Here is a 20201-nt window from a genome sequence, read left to right as displayed (position 1 = left end):
TATCTTGGTGGTGAACGCGTTCGCTCATCACGTCAGGGTCCGGATGCGATTCCCCATTTCTGGCGTCAGGTAACCTGCTGTTTCTGGTATACTGTTATCCTCTAACTCACTCATTGTGTACCGCACCCAATGCTATGATCATTACCTGCCCCCTAAACATGGCCTCGTCCGATGGACTGTATGGTTATGAAACCGCCAGCTCAACGTTGTTAAAACCCGGTAAAGAAGTGGACTTTCTTATCTATTTTCTTATTTTATTTAACAAATTTGAAAAACATAAAAACAATATCATTCCATTTTCAGGGAAATATGGTACAGAAGAAATCACAACTTTGTATTACGTTCTTTGTCGCTTCTAAGTACCTCGCATTGAGAAGCGACCTCGGATAAACGTATGTCATCCAGTGTTTGATGACGTCACTGCATGTCAGTGACGTCATTTTGTTTCGCAGGAGTCCTGGTGAAATGTGTATTTACAATATGATAAACCTTCATATGATATGATTTTGAATAAGCGATGCTCGCATATTTAACAAGGAACCGACAGGAATAAACCATGTCCATCTCCCTAAAGGACATGTCCGACAGGATACTACCGTATTCGACGTAATAAGCGCCCCGCTCCAATAAGCGCCCACGGCGATATTTGCTAATATATTCGCTAGTGACCAAATCCCAATCAGCACCCCTTCCGATTGTTCAATGTACACAAGCCTTTTTTATTCGTTTATAATACGCACTCGTGTGTTATATCACCCTTAATAATGGGCAATTAAATTCTTGAAAAATATATCTGTCGTATGTAAACACTACAGGCTGTTAGCATAAACCACGAAATTTACGATCTTTCAACTCAAAATAATATTCTAATAAGCGCCCCCTATTTCTAATTGTGAGAGCGCCGGGGCGCTTATTACGTTGGATACGGTATTTACATGTTGCAATGTAACGCTTGGCCTTCACTGTGCTGCATATCTTCTTCTATGTTGTAGGGTTAGCAGATATAAGAGCAGTTGAGTATTGTCTATGTCTTCATCCATGGACCATGTGGGGTCGGCAGATAGATCTATAGTTGAGTGCCGTCCATTTCTGCAACCTGCCCTTGTCTGGAAATAAGTATCATAACTGTTTCCATCAGCACCCATTACACATCGCCATCAGTTTGTCATTCATGAGGAATACTGAGATGGAGCGGTAGTATCCTTAGATTGTGTTTATGCAGGAACTAAAAACATGCAGGTGTCTTTATTAATATCGAATATAAGTATAAAAAAACTGAACAGTTTTTAGACATTTTGAGCCACAGACGGGCCAGTCTGGCCTACCTTGTCTTTTTCTTGCAGCAGGCGAAAAAGCAGACAGTGGAAAGTACTCCTATTAACATGGCTATGAGGGCCGCCATGCAGATCAGTATAATCCCCAGCGTCATCCTCGGTAGTGCAGTGGGACCAGGTGATGTTGGTGGTGCTGATGGAGCTGTTGTATAAGCGAAAGGTCACGTGTTGAGATGTATCTCCGTCACGGTTAAGGAAGCAAAGGGATGGACACACTCCTCATCCCGACACACATGACCCCATCACACGGATGACCCCGGGTGTCCCCGAGATGGGTTCACATATGTCGAGTGAAGATCATTTGTTCTTGTTCCTTGTATAAGGCAATACTACAACTATATTGCGGAGGCTGGAGTGGTCAAGGTCAGCATATAGATAGAAGAAATTGGGAACAGTGCCTTGCCCTGTAATGTGAGAGTGGGTTGGTTTGGTTTGTTAGTTTGTTTAACGCCGTAGTCAGCAATGTTCAAGCTGAATGACGGCGGTCGGTAAATAATCGATTCTGGAACAGAAAGTCCAGTGATTGCTGAAGACTTATTCTAACCCGGATCTTCACAGACCGAGTGAACCGTACTTCATTTATATCACGGTTTGCCATTGAGGGAGGGAATCCTGACGTCTATACGTGTCACTCGTTATAAGAGACTCGTTATAAGATCGTTTAGAAAGTATTTGATTAACGCCACATTCAACTGTATTTTCGTAATCAGCGTGACAGTTTGATGTTGGAGAAAAACCCGAGGTGGTGCAGGCTTTAGACGTGTCTCTGTGACGCCTTAGGAACGCAACTCGACACATCGATTTCAGGGCCCCGTAGACTACTCGACCCCTTGTGCCCCCAAGATAACAATGTAGCCATAAGAAGTCGAAGTCTAGGGTAACATCGAATTGAGGTCGAGATATCTCTAGGTACAAAACAATCTGACAGTCGGTAAGGCCTAGTACTGTCTGAACCGATGTATCAAATACATGGGGTTCGCATTAGTGTTAGAATGGACAGAGCGTTTGCCCCGAAAAATGGTACTTGTCATTCTGCCTGGAGTTCTCTTTTAAGAGGATAAAACAAGGACTGACCGGTTTGCAGTTTACATTCTGTGTCTGAGTTGGATGTCCCTGATAAATTGCGTGTGTCATGGTGTTTTAGTGGGCTAGCACTATAAAACCAACATAAGTCTGGACACCTGTATGTACGTCGCTATATGAGTGAAACAGTTATGTTTGATGTTTATAAATCAACATGAAAATGTTCAACTTACGTGAAATGGTACTTGGTCTAATGACCCTTGAAAAACAGTCATATAGTTTATGAAGACTGAAACACAATATCAATGACAAAACGTAAAATCAGGACGAACTAATCATAGTCATGAACGATATCACTTGTTACAAATTTCCCCTGAGGTGAAAATATAAACTATTCTTTTTGTTTGAAATTAAACAAGATTCTTCTACCTGTAATTACTACAAAACTCTTTCTATGATAATAAAAAATACACGTTGTCCATTTTACGATTCCGACTATATCATAATCACTCACTCACCACGTATTCACGAAAAGATTAGCGTATCCTACACCATCGGTGACACCCGTCACAAACACATGCAAAGGCACGTTCACCTGAACAAACAGTGCAACTTCGAGTCATTTTAGTCATAGCCCTGAACATCTTTCACCACCCATTACCCCTTGGTCATCCTATATGTCGGTATTAGCATGGGATATTCGAGTACAAGTAATGCAGGTATAAAGTAGGAGGTGTGAGGCTCCTGTTCTTTTGTGAAGGACACGGCTACCACCAACCCCTGGACCTACAACATAACGTCGAGCTGTCACCCTGTTGGTGAAAGTAAAAAGTGAAAGAGAGATGGCAGTGGGTGTACTTACTGTTTCTCTGGTAATTCACTCATGTCGGTCATGTTAAGACGTAAAACCCTCCTCAGGCATTCGCGGAACGGCATGGGTACATCTGGTGGCTTCCTACAACACAACAACTGTTTCCTTGGAACGCAAATACTTGAAAATGATATATGTAACACATGTTATATTTGGGATAAAAGTTTATTAGTAAAGTACAGATTCTTGTACATTTGGGGGTTGAGACCCGTCCGGGATTCGAACCCACCCTACCAGAGTGAGGCACCTAATGGCCAGCACAAAGTGAGCGATCTAACCCACTCAGCCACTGAGACTTCCACAAAAATGAAACTCCGACAACTGGCAGTCTAGATCGCGTACTTTGTGTACCCAATGACAAGTGTAAATTGGCATTGCTCCCATGTCCGAAAGCTATGGGGATGAGTACGACTACACGTTACGAAGAAAGTATATCATTTGTCCCATTTGACCACTTTCTAAATGGCATTGTGTGTTCATTATGAACGGAGCTTCGCTATCAGCGTGGCTATAGGTGCCTAGCAGTGAATGGGTACCCGACAGGATGGTATGGTAAGTCAACTTTCTAACGCCTCACAGGCACCTTGGGTTGCATACTCCTCAGGAAGATGAGAAAGAACATAGAGTGTACACTGATCCATTGCCAGGGGTAACAGTGATACACCTTCAGCATGATGTCTGGCATTGACAGGGGTAACACTGATACACCTTCAGCATGATGTCTGGCATTGACAGGGGTAACAGTGATACACCTTCAGCATGATGTCTGGCATTGCCAGGGGTAACAGTGATACACCTTCAGCATGATGTCTGGCATTGACAGGGGTAACAGTGATACACCCTCAGCATGATGTCTCGCATTGCCAGGGGTAACAGTGATACACCTTCAGCATGATGTCTGGCATTCCCAGGGGTAACAGTGATACACCTTCAGCATGATGTCTGGCATTGACAGGGGTAACACTGATACACCTTCAGCATGATGTCTGGCATTGACAGGGGTAACAGTGATACACCTTCAGCATGATGTCTGGCATTGCCAGGGGTAACAGTGATACACCTTCAGCATGATGTCTGGCATTGACAGGGGTAACAGTGATACACCTTCAGCATGATGTCTGGCATTGACAGGGGTAACAGTGATACACCTTCAGCATGATGTCTGGCATTGACAGGGGTAACAGTGATACACCTTCAGCATGATGTCTGGCATTGACAGGGGTAACAGTGATACACCTTCAGCATGATGTCTGGCATTGACAGGGGTAACAGTGATACACCTTCAGCATGATGTCTGGCATTGACAGGGGTAACAGTGATACTCCTTCAGCATGATGTTTGGCATTGACAGGGGTAACAGTGATACACATTCAGCATGATGTCTGGCATTGCCAGAGGTAACAGTGATACACCCTCAGCATGATGTCTGGCATTGACAGGGGTAACAGTGATACACCTTCAGCATGATGTCTGGCATTGACAGGGGTAACAGTGATACACCTTCAGCATGATGTCTGGCATCGACAGGGGTAACAGTGATACACCTTCAGCATGATGTCTGGCATTGACAGGGGTAACAGTGATACACCTTCAGCATGATGTTTGGCATTGACAGGGGTAACAGTGATACACCTTCAGCATGATGTCTGGCATTGACAGGGGTAACAGTGATACACCTTCATCATGATGTCTGGCATTGACAGGGGTAACAGTGAAACACCTTCAGCATGATGTCTGGCATTGCCAGGGGTAACAGTGATGCACCTTCAGCATGATGTCTGGCATTGACAGGGGTAACAGTGATACACCCTTAGCATGATGTCTCGCATTGCCAGGGGTAACAGTGATACACCTTCAGCATGATGTCTGGCATTGACAGGGGTAACAGTGATACACCTTCAGCATGATGTCTGGCATTGACAGGGGTAACAGTGATACACCTTCAGCATGATGTCTGGCATTGCCAGGGGTAACAGTGGTACACCTTCAGCATGATGTCTGGCATTGACAGGGGTAACAGTGATACACCTTCAGCATGATGTCTGGCATGGAAAAGCGCAATACAAATTGACTATTGTTTTTATGCCTAATTCTTTGTCGCCGCTTACAATGGAATGACAGGGCTATGGAATATAATTCATTTCAGGAGGTGCGTTTTAACAGCTTGTGAGGATATGTCCAAGGCACGACGACTAACGTTCAATTTAAGGATAGATTGGTGGTTAAGAGCATGATTATACACACTACTCGCCTTACTGTGACCAGCACACAGTATTTCCGTACATTTTGCATTGTTTGTTTGTTGTTTAATGCGGCAGACAATCCAGTGATTGACATAATGAGCATCGATTCATGCAATTGCGATATGATGACAGGCATCAACCAAGTCAGCGAGCCTGACCACCCGATCCCGTTAGTTGCCTCTTACGACAAGCATAGTCGCCTTTTGGATGTGTACTACATGCGTCTTTGTGTGTCTGTCTTTGATTGTGTGATCCGTTTATGTCTCATCTGAGAGTGTCTACATACCGAAAACTATATGCAGGTCATGTACTGTTATTGTGTGTTCGGTGATATAAGTGATGAGTGTGTGTATCTAGACTATGTGTGAATGTGAGTGTGTGTACCTAGACTATGTGTGAATGCGAGCGTCTGTACTTAGACTATGTGTGAATGTGAGTGTGTGTACCTAAGTTATGTGTGAATGTGAGTTAGGGTATCTAGACCATGTGTGAATGTGAGTGTGTGTACCTAGACTATGTGTGAATGTGAGAGTGTGTACCTAGACCATGTGTCAATGTGATTGTGTGTACCTACACAATGTGTGAATGTGAGAGTGTGTACCTAGACCATCTTTGAATGTGAGCGGCTGTACCTAGACCATGTGTGAATGTAAAAATGTGTACCTAGACCATGTGTGAATGTGAGAGTGTGTACCTAGACCATGTATGAATGTAAGTGTTGGTACCTAGACTATGTGTGAATGTGAAAATGTGTACCTAGACTATGTGTGAATGTGAGAGTCTGTACCTAGACCATGTGTCAATGTGAGTGTGTGTACCTACACCATGTGTCAATGTGAGAGTGTGTACCCAGACCATGTGTGAATGTGAGCGTCTGTACCTAGACTATGTGTGAATGTGAGTGTGTGTACCTAGACTGTGTGAATGTGAGTGTGTGTACCTAGACTATGTGTGAATGTGAGTGTGTGTACCTAGACTGTGTGAATGTGAGAGTGTGTACATATACCATGTGCGAATGTGATTGTGTGTACCTACATGTACACCGTGTGTGAATGTGAGTGTGTGTACCCAGACTATGTGTGAATGTAAAAATGTGTACCTAGACCATGTGTGAATGTGAGCGTCTGTACCTAGACTATGTGTGAATGTAAAAATGTGTACCTAGACCATGTGTGAATGTGAGCGTCTGTACCTAGACTATGTGTGAATGTAAAAATGTGTACCTAGACCATGTGTGAATGTGAGTGTGTGTACCTAGACCATGTGTGAATGTGAGTGTGTGTACCTACACCTTGTGTGAATGTGAGTGTGTGTACCTAGAATATGTGTGAATGTAAAAATGTGTACCTAGACCATGTGTGAATGTAAGCGTCTGTACCTAGACTATGTGTGAATGCAAAATGTGTACCCAGACCATGTGTGAATGTGAATGTGTATACCTAGACCATGTGTGAATATGAGTGTATGTACCTAGACTATGTGTGAATGTGAGTGTGTGTACCTAAACTATTTGTAAATGTGAGTGTGTGTACCTACACCGTGTGTGAATGTGAGTATGTGTACCTACACCGTGTGTGAATGTGAGTATGTGTACCTAAACCGTGTGTGAATGTGAGTGTGTGTACCTAGACTATTTGTGAATGTGAGTATGTGTACCTAGACCATGTGTGAATGTAAGTGTGTGTACCTACACCGTGTGTGAATGTGAGTGTGTGTACCTAGTCTATGTGTGAATGTGAGAGTCTGTACCCAGACCATGTGTCAATGTGAGTGTGTGTACCTACACCATGTGTGAATGTGAGAGTGTGTACCTAGAATATGTGTGAATGTGAGTGTGTGTACCTACACTATTTGTGAATGTGAGAGTGTGAACCTAAACCAAGTGTGAATGTGAGAGTGTGTACCTCGATCATGTGTGAATGTGAGTGTGGGCATCTAGACCAAGTGTGAATGTGAGTGTTGGTAGCCAGACCATGTGTGAATGTGAGTGTTGGTAGCTAGATCATATATGCATGTGTGTGTGTGTGTATCTAGATCATATATGTATGTGAGTGTGTGTACCTAGATTATGTGTGAATGTGAGAGTGTGTACCTCGACCATGTGTGAATGTGAGTTTGTTTACCTAGACCATGTGTGAATGTGAGTGTGTGTATCTAGACCATGTGTGTATGTGAGTGTGTGTACCTAGAATATGTGTGAATGTGAGTGTGTGTACCTACACTATGTGTGAATGTGAGAGTGTGAACCTAAACCAAGTGTGAATGTGAGAGTGTGTACCTCGATCATGTGTGAATGTGAGTGTGGGCATCTAGACCAAGTGTGAATGTGAGTGTTGGTAGCCAGACCATGTGTGAATGTGAGTGTTGGTAGCTAGATCATATATGCATGTGTGTGTGTGTGTGTATCTAGATCATATATGTATGTGAGTGAGTGTACCTAGACCATGTGTGAATGTGAGAGTGTGTACCTAGATTATGTGTGAATGTGAGTGTATTTACCAACACTATGTGTGAATGTGAGAGTGTGTACCTAGACCATGTGTGAGTGTGGGTATCTAGACCACCATGTGTGAATGTGAGAGTATGTACCTAGGCCATGTGTGAATGTGATTGTGTGTATCTAGATCATGTATGCATGTGAGTGTGTGTACCTAGACTATGTGTGAATGTGAGTGTGTGTACCTACACCGTGTGTGAATGTGAGTGTGTGTACCTAGACTATGTGTGAATGTGAGAGTGTGTACCTACACCATGTGTAAACGTGGGAGTGTGTACCTCGACCATGTGTGAATGTGAGTGTGTGTACCTAGTCCGTGTGTGATTGTGAGTGTGTATACCTACACTATGTGTGAATGTGAGAGTGTGAACCTAGACCATGTGTGAATGTGAGTGTGTGTACCTAGACTATGTGTGAATCTTAGAGTGTGTACCTACACCATGTGTGAATGTAAGTGTGTGTACCTAGACTATGTGTGAAAGTGAGTTGGTGTACCTAGACCATGTGTGAATGTGAGAGTGTGTACCTAGACCATGTGTGAATGTGAGTGTGTGTACCTAGACCATGTGTGAATGTAAGTATGGGTACCTAGACCATGTGTGAATGTGAGTATGTGTACCTAGACCATGTGTGAATGTGAGAGCGTGTACCTAGACTATGTGTGAAAGTGAGTTGGTGTACCTAGACCATGTGTGAATGTGAGTGTGTTTACCTAGACCATCTGTGAATGTAAGTATGGGTACCTAGACCATGTGTGAATGTGAGAGCGTGTACCTAGACCATGTGTGAATGTGACTTTGTGTACCTAGACTATGTTTCAATGTGAGTGTGTGTACCTAGACCATGTGTGAATGTGAGTGTGTGTACCTCGACCGTGTGTGAATGTGAGAGTGTGTACCTAGACTATGTGTAAATGTGAGTGTGTGTACCTAGGCTATGTGTGAATGTGAGAGTATGTACCTAGACTATGTGTGAATGTGAGTGTGGGTATCTAGACCATGTGTGAATGTGAGTGTTGGTAGCTAGACCATGTGTGAATGTGAGTGTTGGTACCTAGATCATGTATGCATGTGAGTGTGTGTATCTATATCATGTATGCATGTGAGTGTGTGTACCTAGACCATGTGTGTATGTGAGTTTGTGTACCTAGACTATGTGTGAATGTGAGAGTGTGTACCTAGACCATGTGTGAATGTGAGTGTGTGTACCTAGACTATGTGTGAATGTGAGAGTGTGTACCTAGATCATTTGTGTATGTGAGTGTGTGTACCTAGATTATGTGTGAATGTGAGAGTGTGTACCTCGACCATGTGTGAATGTGAGTTTGTTTACCTAGACCATGTGTGAATGTGAGTGTGTGTATCTAGACCATGTGTGTATGTGAGTGTGTGTACCTAGGCCATGTGTGTATGTGAGTGTGTATACCTAGACCATGTGTGGATGTGAGTGTGTGTACCTACACCATGTGTGAATGTGAGATTGTGTACCTAGACCATGTGTGAATGTGAGTGTGTGTATCTAGACCATGTGTGTATGTGAGTGTGTGTACCTAGGCCATGTGTGCATGTGAGTGTGGGCATCTAGACCATGTGTGAATGTGAGTGTGAGTATCTAGACTATGTGTGTATGTGAGAGTGTGTACCTACACCATGTGTGAATGTGAGTGTTGGTAGCTAGACCATGTGTGAATGTGAGTGTGTGTATCTAGATCATGTATGCATGTGAGTGAGTGTACCTAGACCATGTTTGACTCTGAGTTTGTGTATCTAGACTATGTGTGAATATGAGTGTGTGTACCTAGACCATGTGTGAATGTGAGTGTGTGTACCTAGGCCATGTGTGAATGTGAGTGTGTGTATCTAGATCATGTATGACAGTGAGTTTGTGTATCTAGACTATGTGTGAATGTGAATGTGTGTACCTAGACCATGTGTGAATGTGAATGTGTGTACGTAGGCCATGTGTGAATGTGAGTGTGTGTATCTAGATCATGTATGACAGTGAGTTTGTGTATCTAGACTATGTGTGAGTGTGAATGTGTGTACCTAGACTCTGTGTGAATGTGAGTGTGTGTACCTAGACTGTGTGAATGTGAGTGTGTGCACCTAGACTGTGTGAATGTGAGTATGTGTACCTAGACCATGTGTGAGTGTGAATGTGTGTACCTAGACCATGTGTGAATGTGAGTGTATGTACCTAAACTATGTGTGAATGTGAGAGTGTGTACCTAGACTATGTTTGAATGTGAGCGTGTGTACCTAGGCCATGTGTGAATGAGAGTGTGTGTACCTAGACCATGAGTGAATGTGAGTGTGTTTTTACCTAGACTGTGTGAATGTGAGTGTGTGTACCTAGGCCATGTGTGAATGAGAGTGTGTGTACCTAGACCATGTGTGAATGTGAGTGTGTATACCTAGAATGTGTGAATGTGAGTGTGTGTACCTAGACTGTGTGGATGTGAGTGTGTCTACCTACACTATGTGTGAATGTGAGTGCGTGTACCTAGACTATGTGTGAATGTGAGTGTGTGTACCTACACTATGTGTTAATGTGAGTGCGTGTACCTAGACTGTGTGAATGTGAGTGTGTGTACCTAGACTGTGTGAATGTGAGTGTGTCTACCTACATTATGTGTTAATATGAGTGCGTGTACCTAGACTGTGTGAATGTGAGTGCGTGTACCTAGACTGTGTGAATGTGAGTGTGTGTTACGTGTATCACTCCGGTGAACGTATGTCTACATATCTTTGACTACATGCATGCATGTTAATGTCTGTATGCCAGCTGAAATTTGGTCAGGGCTATGACTGACTGTGCTCTATTATGACTTGAATTAACTTACTCTGCGGTGCATGGAATTCAGTTGATAGACACATCTACATAGAGTTGTAGCAGTGTTTCTCAACGGGAAGTGCCGTGATATGTACATTGACATAACATACCTGAGAATCGATACAAGATCAAAACAACACTTACGGGTCGTGGTCATGATCCCCGCATATACCCAGCACCAGACACATGTGAACACCTGCAACCAGAAATAGATAACACAATATCTCCACAGAACAACTTACGTATCTCTCCGTGAGAATTCCGGCGAAGAGTAGGTCCCCCAGAACAACTTACGTATCTCTCCGTGAGAATTTCGGCGAAGAGTAGGTCCACAGAACAACTTACGTGTCTCTCCGTGAGAAATCCGGGGAAGAGTAGGTCCCTCAGAACAACTTACGTATCTGTCCGTGAGAATTCCTGGGAAGAGTAGGTCCCAAGAACATCTTACGTGTCTCTCCGTGAGAATTCCGGGGAAGAGTAGGTCCCAAGAACAACTTACGTGTCTCTCCGTGAGAATTCCGGGGAAGAGTAGGTCCACAGAACAACTTACGTGTCTCTCCGTGAGAATTCCGGGGCAGTGTAGGTCCCCATTACGACATGCGTTATCCCCCGAGGTATTCCGGGGCAGTGTAGGTCCCCATTACAACATGCGTTATCCCCCGGGGTATTCCGGGTGGGATAGGTCCCTAGTACAGCGTCCTGCACTCCGAATTGGGATTTGGAGGCGGAAAGGGTCGCCAGTACAACATGTTTGCCTACCAAGGGGAATTCCGGGGCTAAATTATTGGGGGCTGTGGTGTTTAACAGGTAGTTGATATATGTTGGTTCGCAGTGGAAACTAAACTTAATAAACTAAACATGAACTCGCCTTGCAATCAACTAAACGTGAAATGCCGTGATAATGTAATGAGCAATGAAAATGTAATAAGATACAATGAAATGAATTTGTTTAATTAGCGTATGTTTACAATGTCAACGGATAACTCTCTCAACTATTTCTGTTCTATTCTTTTCTATACTTTTCTAGTTCACGATTTCTGTCACGTCGAGAGAGATATCCGTTTACTACTTGCACCTATGAACGCCAGAATCCAACTGAAAGTCTTGTGCATGCGCAGTTTACGCTCCTCCAGCACGAATACGTTCTGCATGCTAACCTTAACGCTATCTGCGATACTATCGTGTACTTATGAATCAACTATTGTGTCCAGGAACATGACTCTTGACCCCGGACGCTCCAGATCATATGCTAATGGGTGAAGCACACTCATGGAGAGACATCCTCGTCAGTGTGACCGCACAATTAACGCTGATAACAATATGAAGTGCATCACTGACATCAAGCTGATAAATATATATCTCATTTGTATAAGACACACATACTTCACTGTTATTATTTCAATTTAAACTGAATATTGACTATAGTCCTTCCTGTCTGTGTTATATCTTACTATTAGTAACAATACGCTTTGTACACTCTAACACATTTCACGTGTACTGTACATAGTATTATAATAACACAGACGGCCAATAACACAGACAAATGTCTTGAATTAGCTTCATGGTGAGTTGTTCTAGTAGATCCCTACACCTAAACATACACTTTCCACTATCTATGCTATAAATAACGTGTCCATAGAAATTATATTGTGTTTCGATGAACAAAAATATGTCTCGCAACTTCGTTTCGCGCTATCCCTTTTTTCAGCATACCCACGGCGCGTAGACGTTGCTTTTCAACAAGCCGTGAAATTGCGTGAGCGTTATTGAAGGTCAAACTAAAGTGTTTTTATAGCATATTATGACTAAACAATCCTTGTGTGATGTTCACATCCAAAATCACGTGTGTGATTTTCATGCTCCCAATAAACACGCGGACATAAAAAATGTTGGCCGTGCAAATTGTGAATCGCCAACTTAAAGTCGAGGAGATGTCTTTACGAATATATGTATTGAAAGATGCACTATTTAATTTCAGAATACAGATTTATTAATTGAACTTTATGTGAATCACAGTTACTTTTTTTCCGTTAGCATATAACATACATAGTCCAATAATAAAGTAGATCATAATTATTGACATGTTTATTTAGCGTGATGCATGCTTATTTTTATCCATGTTTCTTTATAGATACATATCGTGATGATACAATATACTGTCCTCAGTGGGTTTTAACTACTTTCATTATTAGTGTACACTTCACTTGAACGGAAACTGAGAAACAATGTGGTTCCCGCTTCCCGTTTCTATCATTGTGGAAACAGAAATCGGAAAAACGTTTCCGCTTTGTCATCTGAAGTAGTAAGTGTCAGCCGTTCACAGAGTATGTGCTCAGGCTGAGTTGTAATGTCAGGATTAACCTCAGGGTGTACCGTGTTTATGTATCCTAAGAATAATCAAGGATGTCTTCATATAATGAACGGCATTGTTTCACATGAGTCTGATTGTTTCACAGGGGTATAATTGTTTAACATTATAAGCAGTATTGACGTACGTAATGAACGGCATTGTTTCACATGAGTCTGATTGTTTCACATTGGTATCATTGTTTAACATTATAAGCAGTATTGACGTACGTAATGAACGGCATTGTTTCACATGAGTCTAATTGTTTCACAGGGGTATCATTGTTTAACATTATAAGCAGTATTGACGTACGTAATGAACGGCATTGTTTCACGTGAGTCTAATTGTTTCACAGGGGTATCATTGTTTAACATTATAAGCAGCATTGATATATAAAATGAAACGTATTGTTTCACATGAGTCTAATTGTTTCACATTGGTATCATTGTTTAACATTATAAGCAGCATTGACGTACGTAAAGAACGGCATTGTTTCACATGAGTCTAATTGTTTCACATGGTTATCATTGTTTAACAATATAAGCAGCATTGATATGCATAATGAACGGCATTGTTTCACATGAGACTATTTGTTTCACATGGGTATCATTGTTTAACATTATAAGCAGCATTGACGTACGTAATGAACGGCATTGTTTCACATGAGTCTAATTGTTTCACATGGTTATCATTGTTTAACATTATAAGCAGCATTGCTATACAAAATGAACGGTATGGTTTCACATGAGTCTAATTGTTTCACATGGGTATAATTGTTTAACATTATAAGCAGCATTGACGTACGTAATGAACGGCATTGTTTCACATGAGTCTAATTGTTTCACATGGTTATCATTGTTTAACATTATAAGCAGCATTGCTATACAAAATGAACGGCATGGTTTCACATGAGTCTAATTGTTTCACATGGGTATAATTGTTTAACATCATAAGCAGCATTGATATGCATAATGAACGGCATTGTTTCACATGAGTCTAATTGTTTCACATGAGTATAATTGCTTAACATTATAAGCAGCATTGCTATACAATATGAACGGCATTGTTTCACATGAGTCTAATTGTTTCACATGGGTATCATTGTTTAACAATATAAGCAGCATTGCTATACAAAATGAACGGCATGGTTTCACATGAGTCTAATTGTTTCACATGGGTATCATTGTTTAACATTATAACCAGTATTGACGTACGTAATGAACGGCATTGTTTCACATGAGTCTAATTGTTTCACATTGGTATCATTGTTTAACAATATAAGCAGCATTGATATGCATAATGAACGGCATTGTTTCACATGAGTCTATTTGTTTCACATGGGTATCATTGTTTAACATTATAAGCAGCATTGACGTACGTAATGAACGGCATTGTTTCACATGAGTCTAATTGTTTCACATGGTCATCATTGTTTAACATTATAAGCAGCATTGCTATACAAAATGAACGGCATGGTTTCACATGAGTCTAATTGTTTCACATGGGTATAATTGTTTAACATTATAAGCAGCATTGACGTACGTAATGAACGGCATTGTTTCACATGAGTCTAATTGTTTCACATGGTTATCATTGTTTAACATTATAAGCAGCATTGCTATACAAAATGAACGGCATGGTTTCACATGAGTCTAATTGTTTCACATGGGTATAATTGTTTAACATTATAAGCAGCATTGATATGCATAATGAACGGCATTGTTTCACATGAGTCTAATTGTTTCACATGAGTATAATTGTTTAACATTATAAGCAGCATTGCTATACAATATGAACGGAATTGTTTCACATGAGTCTAATTGTTTCACATGGGTATCATTGTTTAACAATATAAGCAGCATTGATATGCATAATGAACGGCATTGTTTCACATGAGTCTATTTGTTTCACATGGGTATCATTGTTTAACATTATAAGCAGCATTGACGTACGTAATGAACGGCATTGTTTCACATGAGTCTAATTGTTTCACATGGTCATCATTGTTTAACATTATAAGCAGCATTGCTATACAAAATGAACGGCATGGTTTCACATGAGTCTAATTGTTTCACATGGGTATAATTGTTTAACATTATAAGCAGCATTGACGTACGTAATGAACGGCATAGTTTCACATGAGTCTAATTGTTTCACATGGTTATCATTGTTTAACATTATAAGCAGCATTGATATGCATAATGAACGGCATTGTTTCACATGAGTCTAATTGTTTCACATGGTTATCATTGTTTAACATTATAAGCAGCATTGCTATACAAAATGAACGGCATGGTTTCACATGAGTCTAATTGTTTCACATGGGTATAATTGTTTAACATTATAAGCAGCATTGACGTACGTAATGAACGGCATTGTTTCACATGAGTCTAATTGTTTCACATGGTTATCATTGTTTAACATTATAAGCAGCATTGCTATACAAAATGAACGGCATGGTTTCACATGAGTCTAATTGTTTCACATGGGTATAATTTTTTTAACATTATAAGCAGCATTGATATGCATAATGAACGGCATTGTTTCAGATGAGTCTAATTGTTTCACATGAGTATAATTGCTTAACATTATAAGCAGCATTGCTATACAATATGAACGGCATTGTTTCACATGAGTCTAATTGTTTCACATGGGTATCATTGTTTAACAATATAAGCAGCATTGCTATACAAAATGAACGGCATGGTTTCACATGAGTCTAATTGTTTAACATTATAACCAGTATTGACGTATGTAATGAACGGCATTGTTTCACATGAGTCTAACTGTTTCACATGGGTATAACTGTTTTGCATCAGTTTCAGTGTTTCACATGGGTATCAGTGTTTCACATGAGTATCAGTGTTTTACATGAGTATCAGTGTTTCACATGAGTACCATTGGAAGAAGCTGTGATGTGCCATGCCACGACCTCACAACATAACTCCCAGTGTCTGTATTAAGTGCGCAGTTGCAGGGCCTGATGGCGTGTGTATCTACGCATGAACGTTCGCAGTATCCTAAGAACCGTATGTATTTCGTTTGTAAATGCGCGTAAGCACCGCACGCCGTGGATTCAACAGCATCCTCGATAATCGAGGGCGAAATGTCTCAATATAATACCCCATAAAACGGATTTTCGATAATATCTCATTAACCAGGTTGTTCTAACTATAGTCCATAACACGGGTGGTATAAACTATCCCATTAACCAAGTGGTTCTAACTATCTCAATAAACAGGTGGTTTAAACTGTCCCATTAACCAAGTGGTTCTAACTATTCCGTTAAACAGATGGTTTAAACTATCCCATTAACCGACTGGTTCTAACTATTCCATAACACGGGTGGTTTAAACTATCCCATGAAACAAGTTGTATTTGATAAGAAATACTTCCTGATTTAAGTGTGTCAATAACAATCAGGGCACTGATAATGCCACGTATTATAGCCAGCATTTAGAAAGGCGTATCTCACCTAGGTGGATTAAGGCTTTCCTCATGGTACTTCTCCCAGAGCCGTCTCGCGAGTTCGCACCAGCTGACTGACACACAGGACGAGGCACAGTTTCCCGTTATGCTCTGATACGGAGGTAGAGAATGCGGAAACAAACTGTGTAATACAGCTTAGTCAACTCGTTGTGTGGGTCGGAAATGAATGATGTGGGACACGTACCACTTTGTGGAGAGCAGGGCGGCGGGGAAAACGTGACAGACGACGTCACAGGGGTGGGTGGATGTCGTGTCACAGGGACGGGAGATGTGAGGGTGGGTGGAGGATGTCAGAGGGACGGGAGATGTGAGGGGGGGTGGAGGATGTCAGAGGGACGGGAGATGTGAGGGTGGGTGGAGGATGTCAGAGGGACGGGAGATGTGAGGGTGGGTGGAGGATGTCAGAGGGACGGGAGATGTGAGGGTGGGTGGAGGATGTCAGAGGGACGGGAGATGTGAGGGTGGGTGGAGGATGTCAGAGGGACGGGATATGTGAGGGTGGGTGGAGGATGTCAGAGGGACGGGAGATGTGAGGGTGGGTGGAGGATGTCAGAGGGACGGGAGATGTGAGGGTGGGTGGAGGATGTCAGAGGGACGGGATATGTGAGGGTGGTCGGAGGATGTCAGAGGGACGGGAGATGTGAGGGTTGGTGGAGGATGTCACAGGGACGGGAGATGTGAGGGTGGGTGGAGGATGTCAGAGGGACGGGAGATGTGAGGGTTGGTGGAGGTTGTCAGAGGGACGGGAGATGTGAGGGTGGGTGGAGGTTGTCACAGGGGCGGGAGATGTGAGGGTGGGTGGAGGATGTCAGAGGGACGGGAGATGTGAGGGTGGGTGGAGGATGTCAGAGGGACGGGAGATGTGAGGGTGGGTGGAGGATGTCAGAGGGACGGGAGATGTGAGGGTGGGTGGAGGTTGTCACAGGGACGGGAGATGTGAGGGTGGGTGGAGGATGTCAGAGGGACGGGAGATGTGAGGGTGGGTGGAGGATGTCAGAGGGACGGGAGATGTGAGGGTGGGTGGAGGATGTCAGAGGGACGGGAGATGTGAGGGTGGGTGGAGGATGTCAGAGGGACGGGAGATGTGAGGGTGGGTGGAGGATGTCACAGGGACGGGAGATGTGAGGGTTGGTGGAGGTTGTCAGAGGGACGGGAGATGTGAGGGTGGGTGGAGGATGTCAGAGGGACGGGAGATGTGAGGGTGGGTGGAGGATGTCAGAGGGACGGGAGATGTGAGGGTGGGTGGAGGATGTCACAGGGACGGGAGATGTGAGGGTGGGTGGAGGTTGTCACAGGGACGGGAGATGTGAGGGTGGGTGGAGGATGTAAGGTGGATAGAAGATAAGGGAGGGATGTTTGAAATGTGTAGGGGGATAGTGGTGGACGTGAAGGGGATGGGAGGGTAGAGGGAGTGGTGGTTTGTAAACGGGAGCGTGGTGGTTTGAAGGCGTGAGAGTGATTGTTGAAAGAAGCGAGTGTGATGGTTTGAAGACTTAAGAGATATGGTTTGAAGATGTGAGAATGGTGGTTTGAAGACATGTGAGTGATGGTTTGAAGACGTGAAATGGATGGTCTGAAGACGTGAGAGTTATGGTTTGAAGACTTAAGAGATATCGTCTGAAGACGTGAAAGGGGTGGTCTGACGACGTGAGAGGGATGGTTTGAAGACGTGAGAGGGATGGTTTGAAGACGTGAGAGTGATGGTTTGAAGATCTGAGAGGCATGGTTTGAAGACGTGAGAGTGATGGTTTGAAGACGCGAGAATGATAGTTTGAAGATGTGAGAGGCATGGTTTGCAAACGTGAGAATGGTGGTTTGAAGACGTGTGAGTGATGGTTTGAAGACGTGAGAGGGATGCTTTGAAGATCTGAGAGGCATGGTTTGAAGACGTGAGAGTGATGGTTTGAAGACGCGAGAATGATGGTTTGAAGATGTGAGAGGCATGGTTTGCAAACGTGAGAATGGTGGTTTGAAGACGTGTGAGTGATGGTTTGAAGATGTGAGAGGGATGGTTTGAAGGCGTGAGAGGGATGGTTTGAAGACGTGAGTAGGATGGTTTGAAGACGTTAGAGGGATGGTTTGAAGACGTGAGAGGCATGGTTTGAAGACGTGAAAGGGATGGTTTGAAGACGTTAGAGGGATGGTTTGAAGACGTTAGAGGGATGGTTTGAAGACGTGAGAGTGATGCTTTGAAGACGTGAGAGTGATGGTTTGAAGGCGTGAGAGGCATGGTTTGAAGATCTGAGAGTGATGGTTTGAAGGCGTGAGAATGATGGTTTGAAGACGTGAGAGCGATGGTTTGAAGACGTGAGAGGGATGATTTGAAGACGTGAGAGGGATGGTTTGAAGCCGTGAGAGGGATGGTTTGAAGACGTGAGAGGCATGGTTTGAAGATGTGAGAGTGATGGTTTGAAGACGTAAGAGATATGGTTGAAAGAAGCGAGAGTGATGGTTTGAAGACGGAAGAGATATGGTTTGAAGACGTGAGAGTGGTGTTTTGAAGACGTGAGAGTGATCGTTTGAAGCCACGAAATTGATGGTGTGAAGACGTAAGAGATATTGCTTGAAGACGTGAGTCTTATCGTTTGAAGACATGAGAGTGATGGTTGGAAGACATGAGAGTGACAGTTTGAAGACGTGAAAGGGATGGTTTGAAGACGTGTGAGGGATGGTTTGAAGACGTGAGAGGAATGGTTGGAGGCGTGAGAGCGATGGTTTGAAGACGTGAGACTGGTGGTTTGAAAACGTGTGAGCGATGGTTTGAAGACGTGAGACTGGTGGTTTGAAGACGTGTGAGCGATGGTTTGAAGACGTGAGAGGTGGTTGGAGGGCGTGAGAGGGGTTGATGGAGGGCGCGATGACTATTGGAGCGCCTATCTTGTATAACGATGCCCTACGAAGTTCACAATGCACACTGTAGTTATGTATTCATGAAGAACATGTCCGCCACATTAAGCCAACACACTCTGACAGTCTTTACTTTTGTCACCAGTGTGTGTTGTAACCGTGCGCTACACAATCCCTGTCGTAGGGTGCTGTGCAAGGCTCACATCGACCAGACCCTGTCCTGGCATGCACGTATTACCCGTCGTCCATTATCTTTCTAACCTGCAGGAGACATGGCGTGCGGGCAATGGAGGGCCTACCTGGTGGTGTGGGGAGGTTTGATGGTCCACCTTACTTTGGGCACCGTGTTTTCCTTTGGTGAGTTGCACAGCTCGTGTTTCTATACTGATTACACCGGGCCCATGGTGTACAAGGTTATGTTTTATCAGTCATTCTTTGTCCACGATATGCTACTATTTATCTGATGTCCTGATATGTGGGTAAACGGTGTAGATATAACTGTACATCACTCCTAACGTAGAAGATCCATGTACACTCTGCTCTGTTGATAAGCTTCTGAAAACGCTTACTGTTTGAGGTAGAAAACAAATAGGCATCTGACCCACTTCTAACACAAATATTACAAGTGTAATAGAGCAGCGAAGCCCAGCTGCGCACTGGAGATATGAAAGGACCAGTGTAGTCTTCTAACCAGTCTAACCGGCTCGTCATGATTACC

General features: G+C 43.0%; 2 protein-coding genes across 7 annotated transcripts in view; one reads left to right on the top strand and one right to left on the bottom strand.

Annotated features, from left to right (window-relative positions):
• Positions 1–199: 199 nt before the first annotated feature.
• On the bottom strand, positions 200–19938 carry LOC139448259 (uncharacterized). Of its 2 annotated transcripts, none has more exons than XM_071229787.1 (6): positions 19783–19938; positions 10945–10996; positions 3220–3312; positions 2591–2646; positions 1326–1476; positions 200–1106 (listed from the first exon to the last, which is right to left on the bottom strand). In XM_071229787.1, the coding sequence occupies exons 2-6, from the start codon at positions 10986–10988 to the stop codon at positions 1067–1069; spliced, it is 384 nt and encodes a 127-aa protein (XP_071085888.1). In that variant the 5' UTR covers positions 10989–10996; positions 19783–19938; the 3' UTR covers positions 200–1066. The 2 variants fall into 2 exon arrangements, with proteins under 2 accessions (XP_071085888.1, XP_071085887.1); XM_071229786.1 differs by lacking the exon at positions 19783–19938 and adding an exon at positions 16623–16721 and having other exon boundaries at positions 201–1106.
• LOC139448242 (apicoplast pyruvate carrier 1-like) overlaps positions 19517–20201 on the top strand; it is a 43680-nt gene continuing 42995 nt past the window's right edge. For 2 of the 5 annotated variants that reach the window (XM_071229768.1, XM_071229767.1), the window contains exon 1: positions 19517–19840. In XM_071229768.1, coding sequence (XP_071085869.1) covers positions 19770–19840 — 71 coding nt within the window. In that variant the 5' untranslated portion in view covers positions 19517–19769. The other 3 variants (XM_071229764.1, XM_071229765.1, XM_071229766.1) reach the window with 3 other exon arrangements.

The sequence above is a fragment of the Haliotis cracherodii genome, unplaced genomic scaffold (genome assembly GCF_022045235.1).
Source record: "Haliotis cracherodii isolate W230 unplaced genomic scaffold, xgHalCrac1.p SCAF_7, whole genome shotgun sequence".
NCBI lineage: Eukaryota > Metazoa > Mollusca > Gastropoda > Lepetellida > Haliotidae > Haliotis > Haliotis cracherodii.
The sequence above is the reverse complement of the archived record's forward strand: the minus strand, read 5'-3'. Positions and strand labels throughout refer to the sequence as shown.

Excerpts from the sequence above, each read along its gene's own strand:
- LOC139448259 (XM_071229786.1), bottom strand. The coding sequence starts at position 16,647 with ATGAGGAAAGCCTTAATCCACCTAG. Across the intron at positions 3,313-10,944 it reads GGGGATCATGACCACGACCC|GAAGCCACCAGATGTACCCA; the intron begins GTAAGTGTTGTT and ends GTTGTGTTGTAG. Across the intron at positions 1,477-2,590 it reads TAGACCAAGTACCATTTCAC|CTCCATCAGCACCACCAACA; the intron begins GTAAGTTGAACA and ends CTTATACAACAG.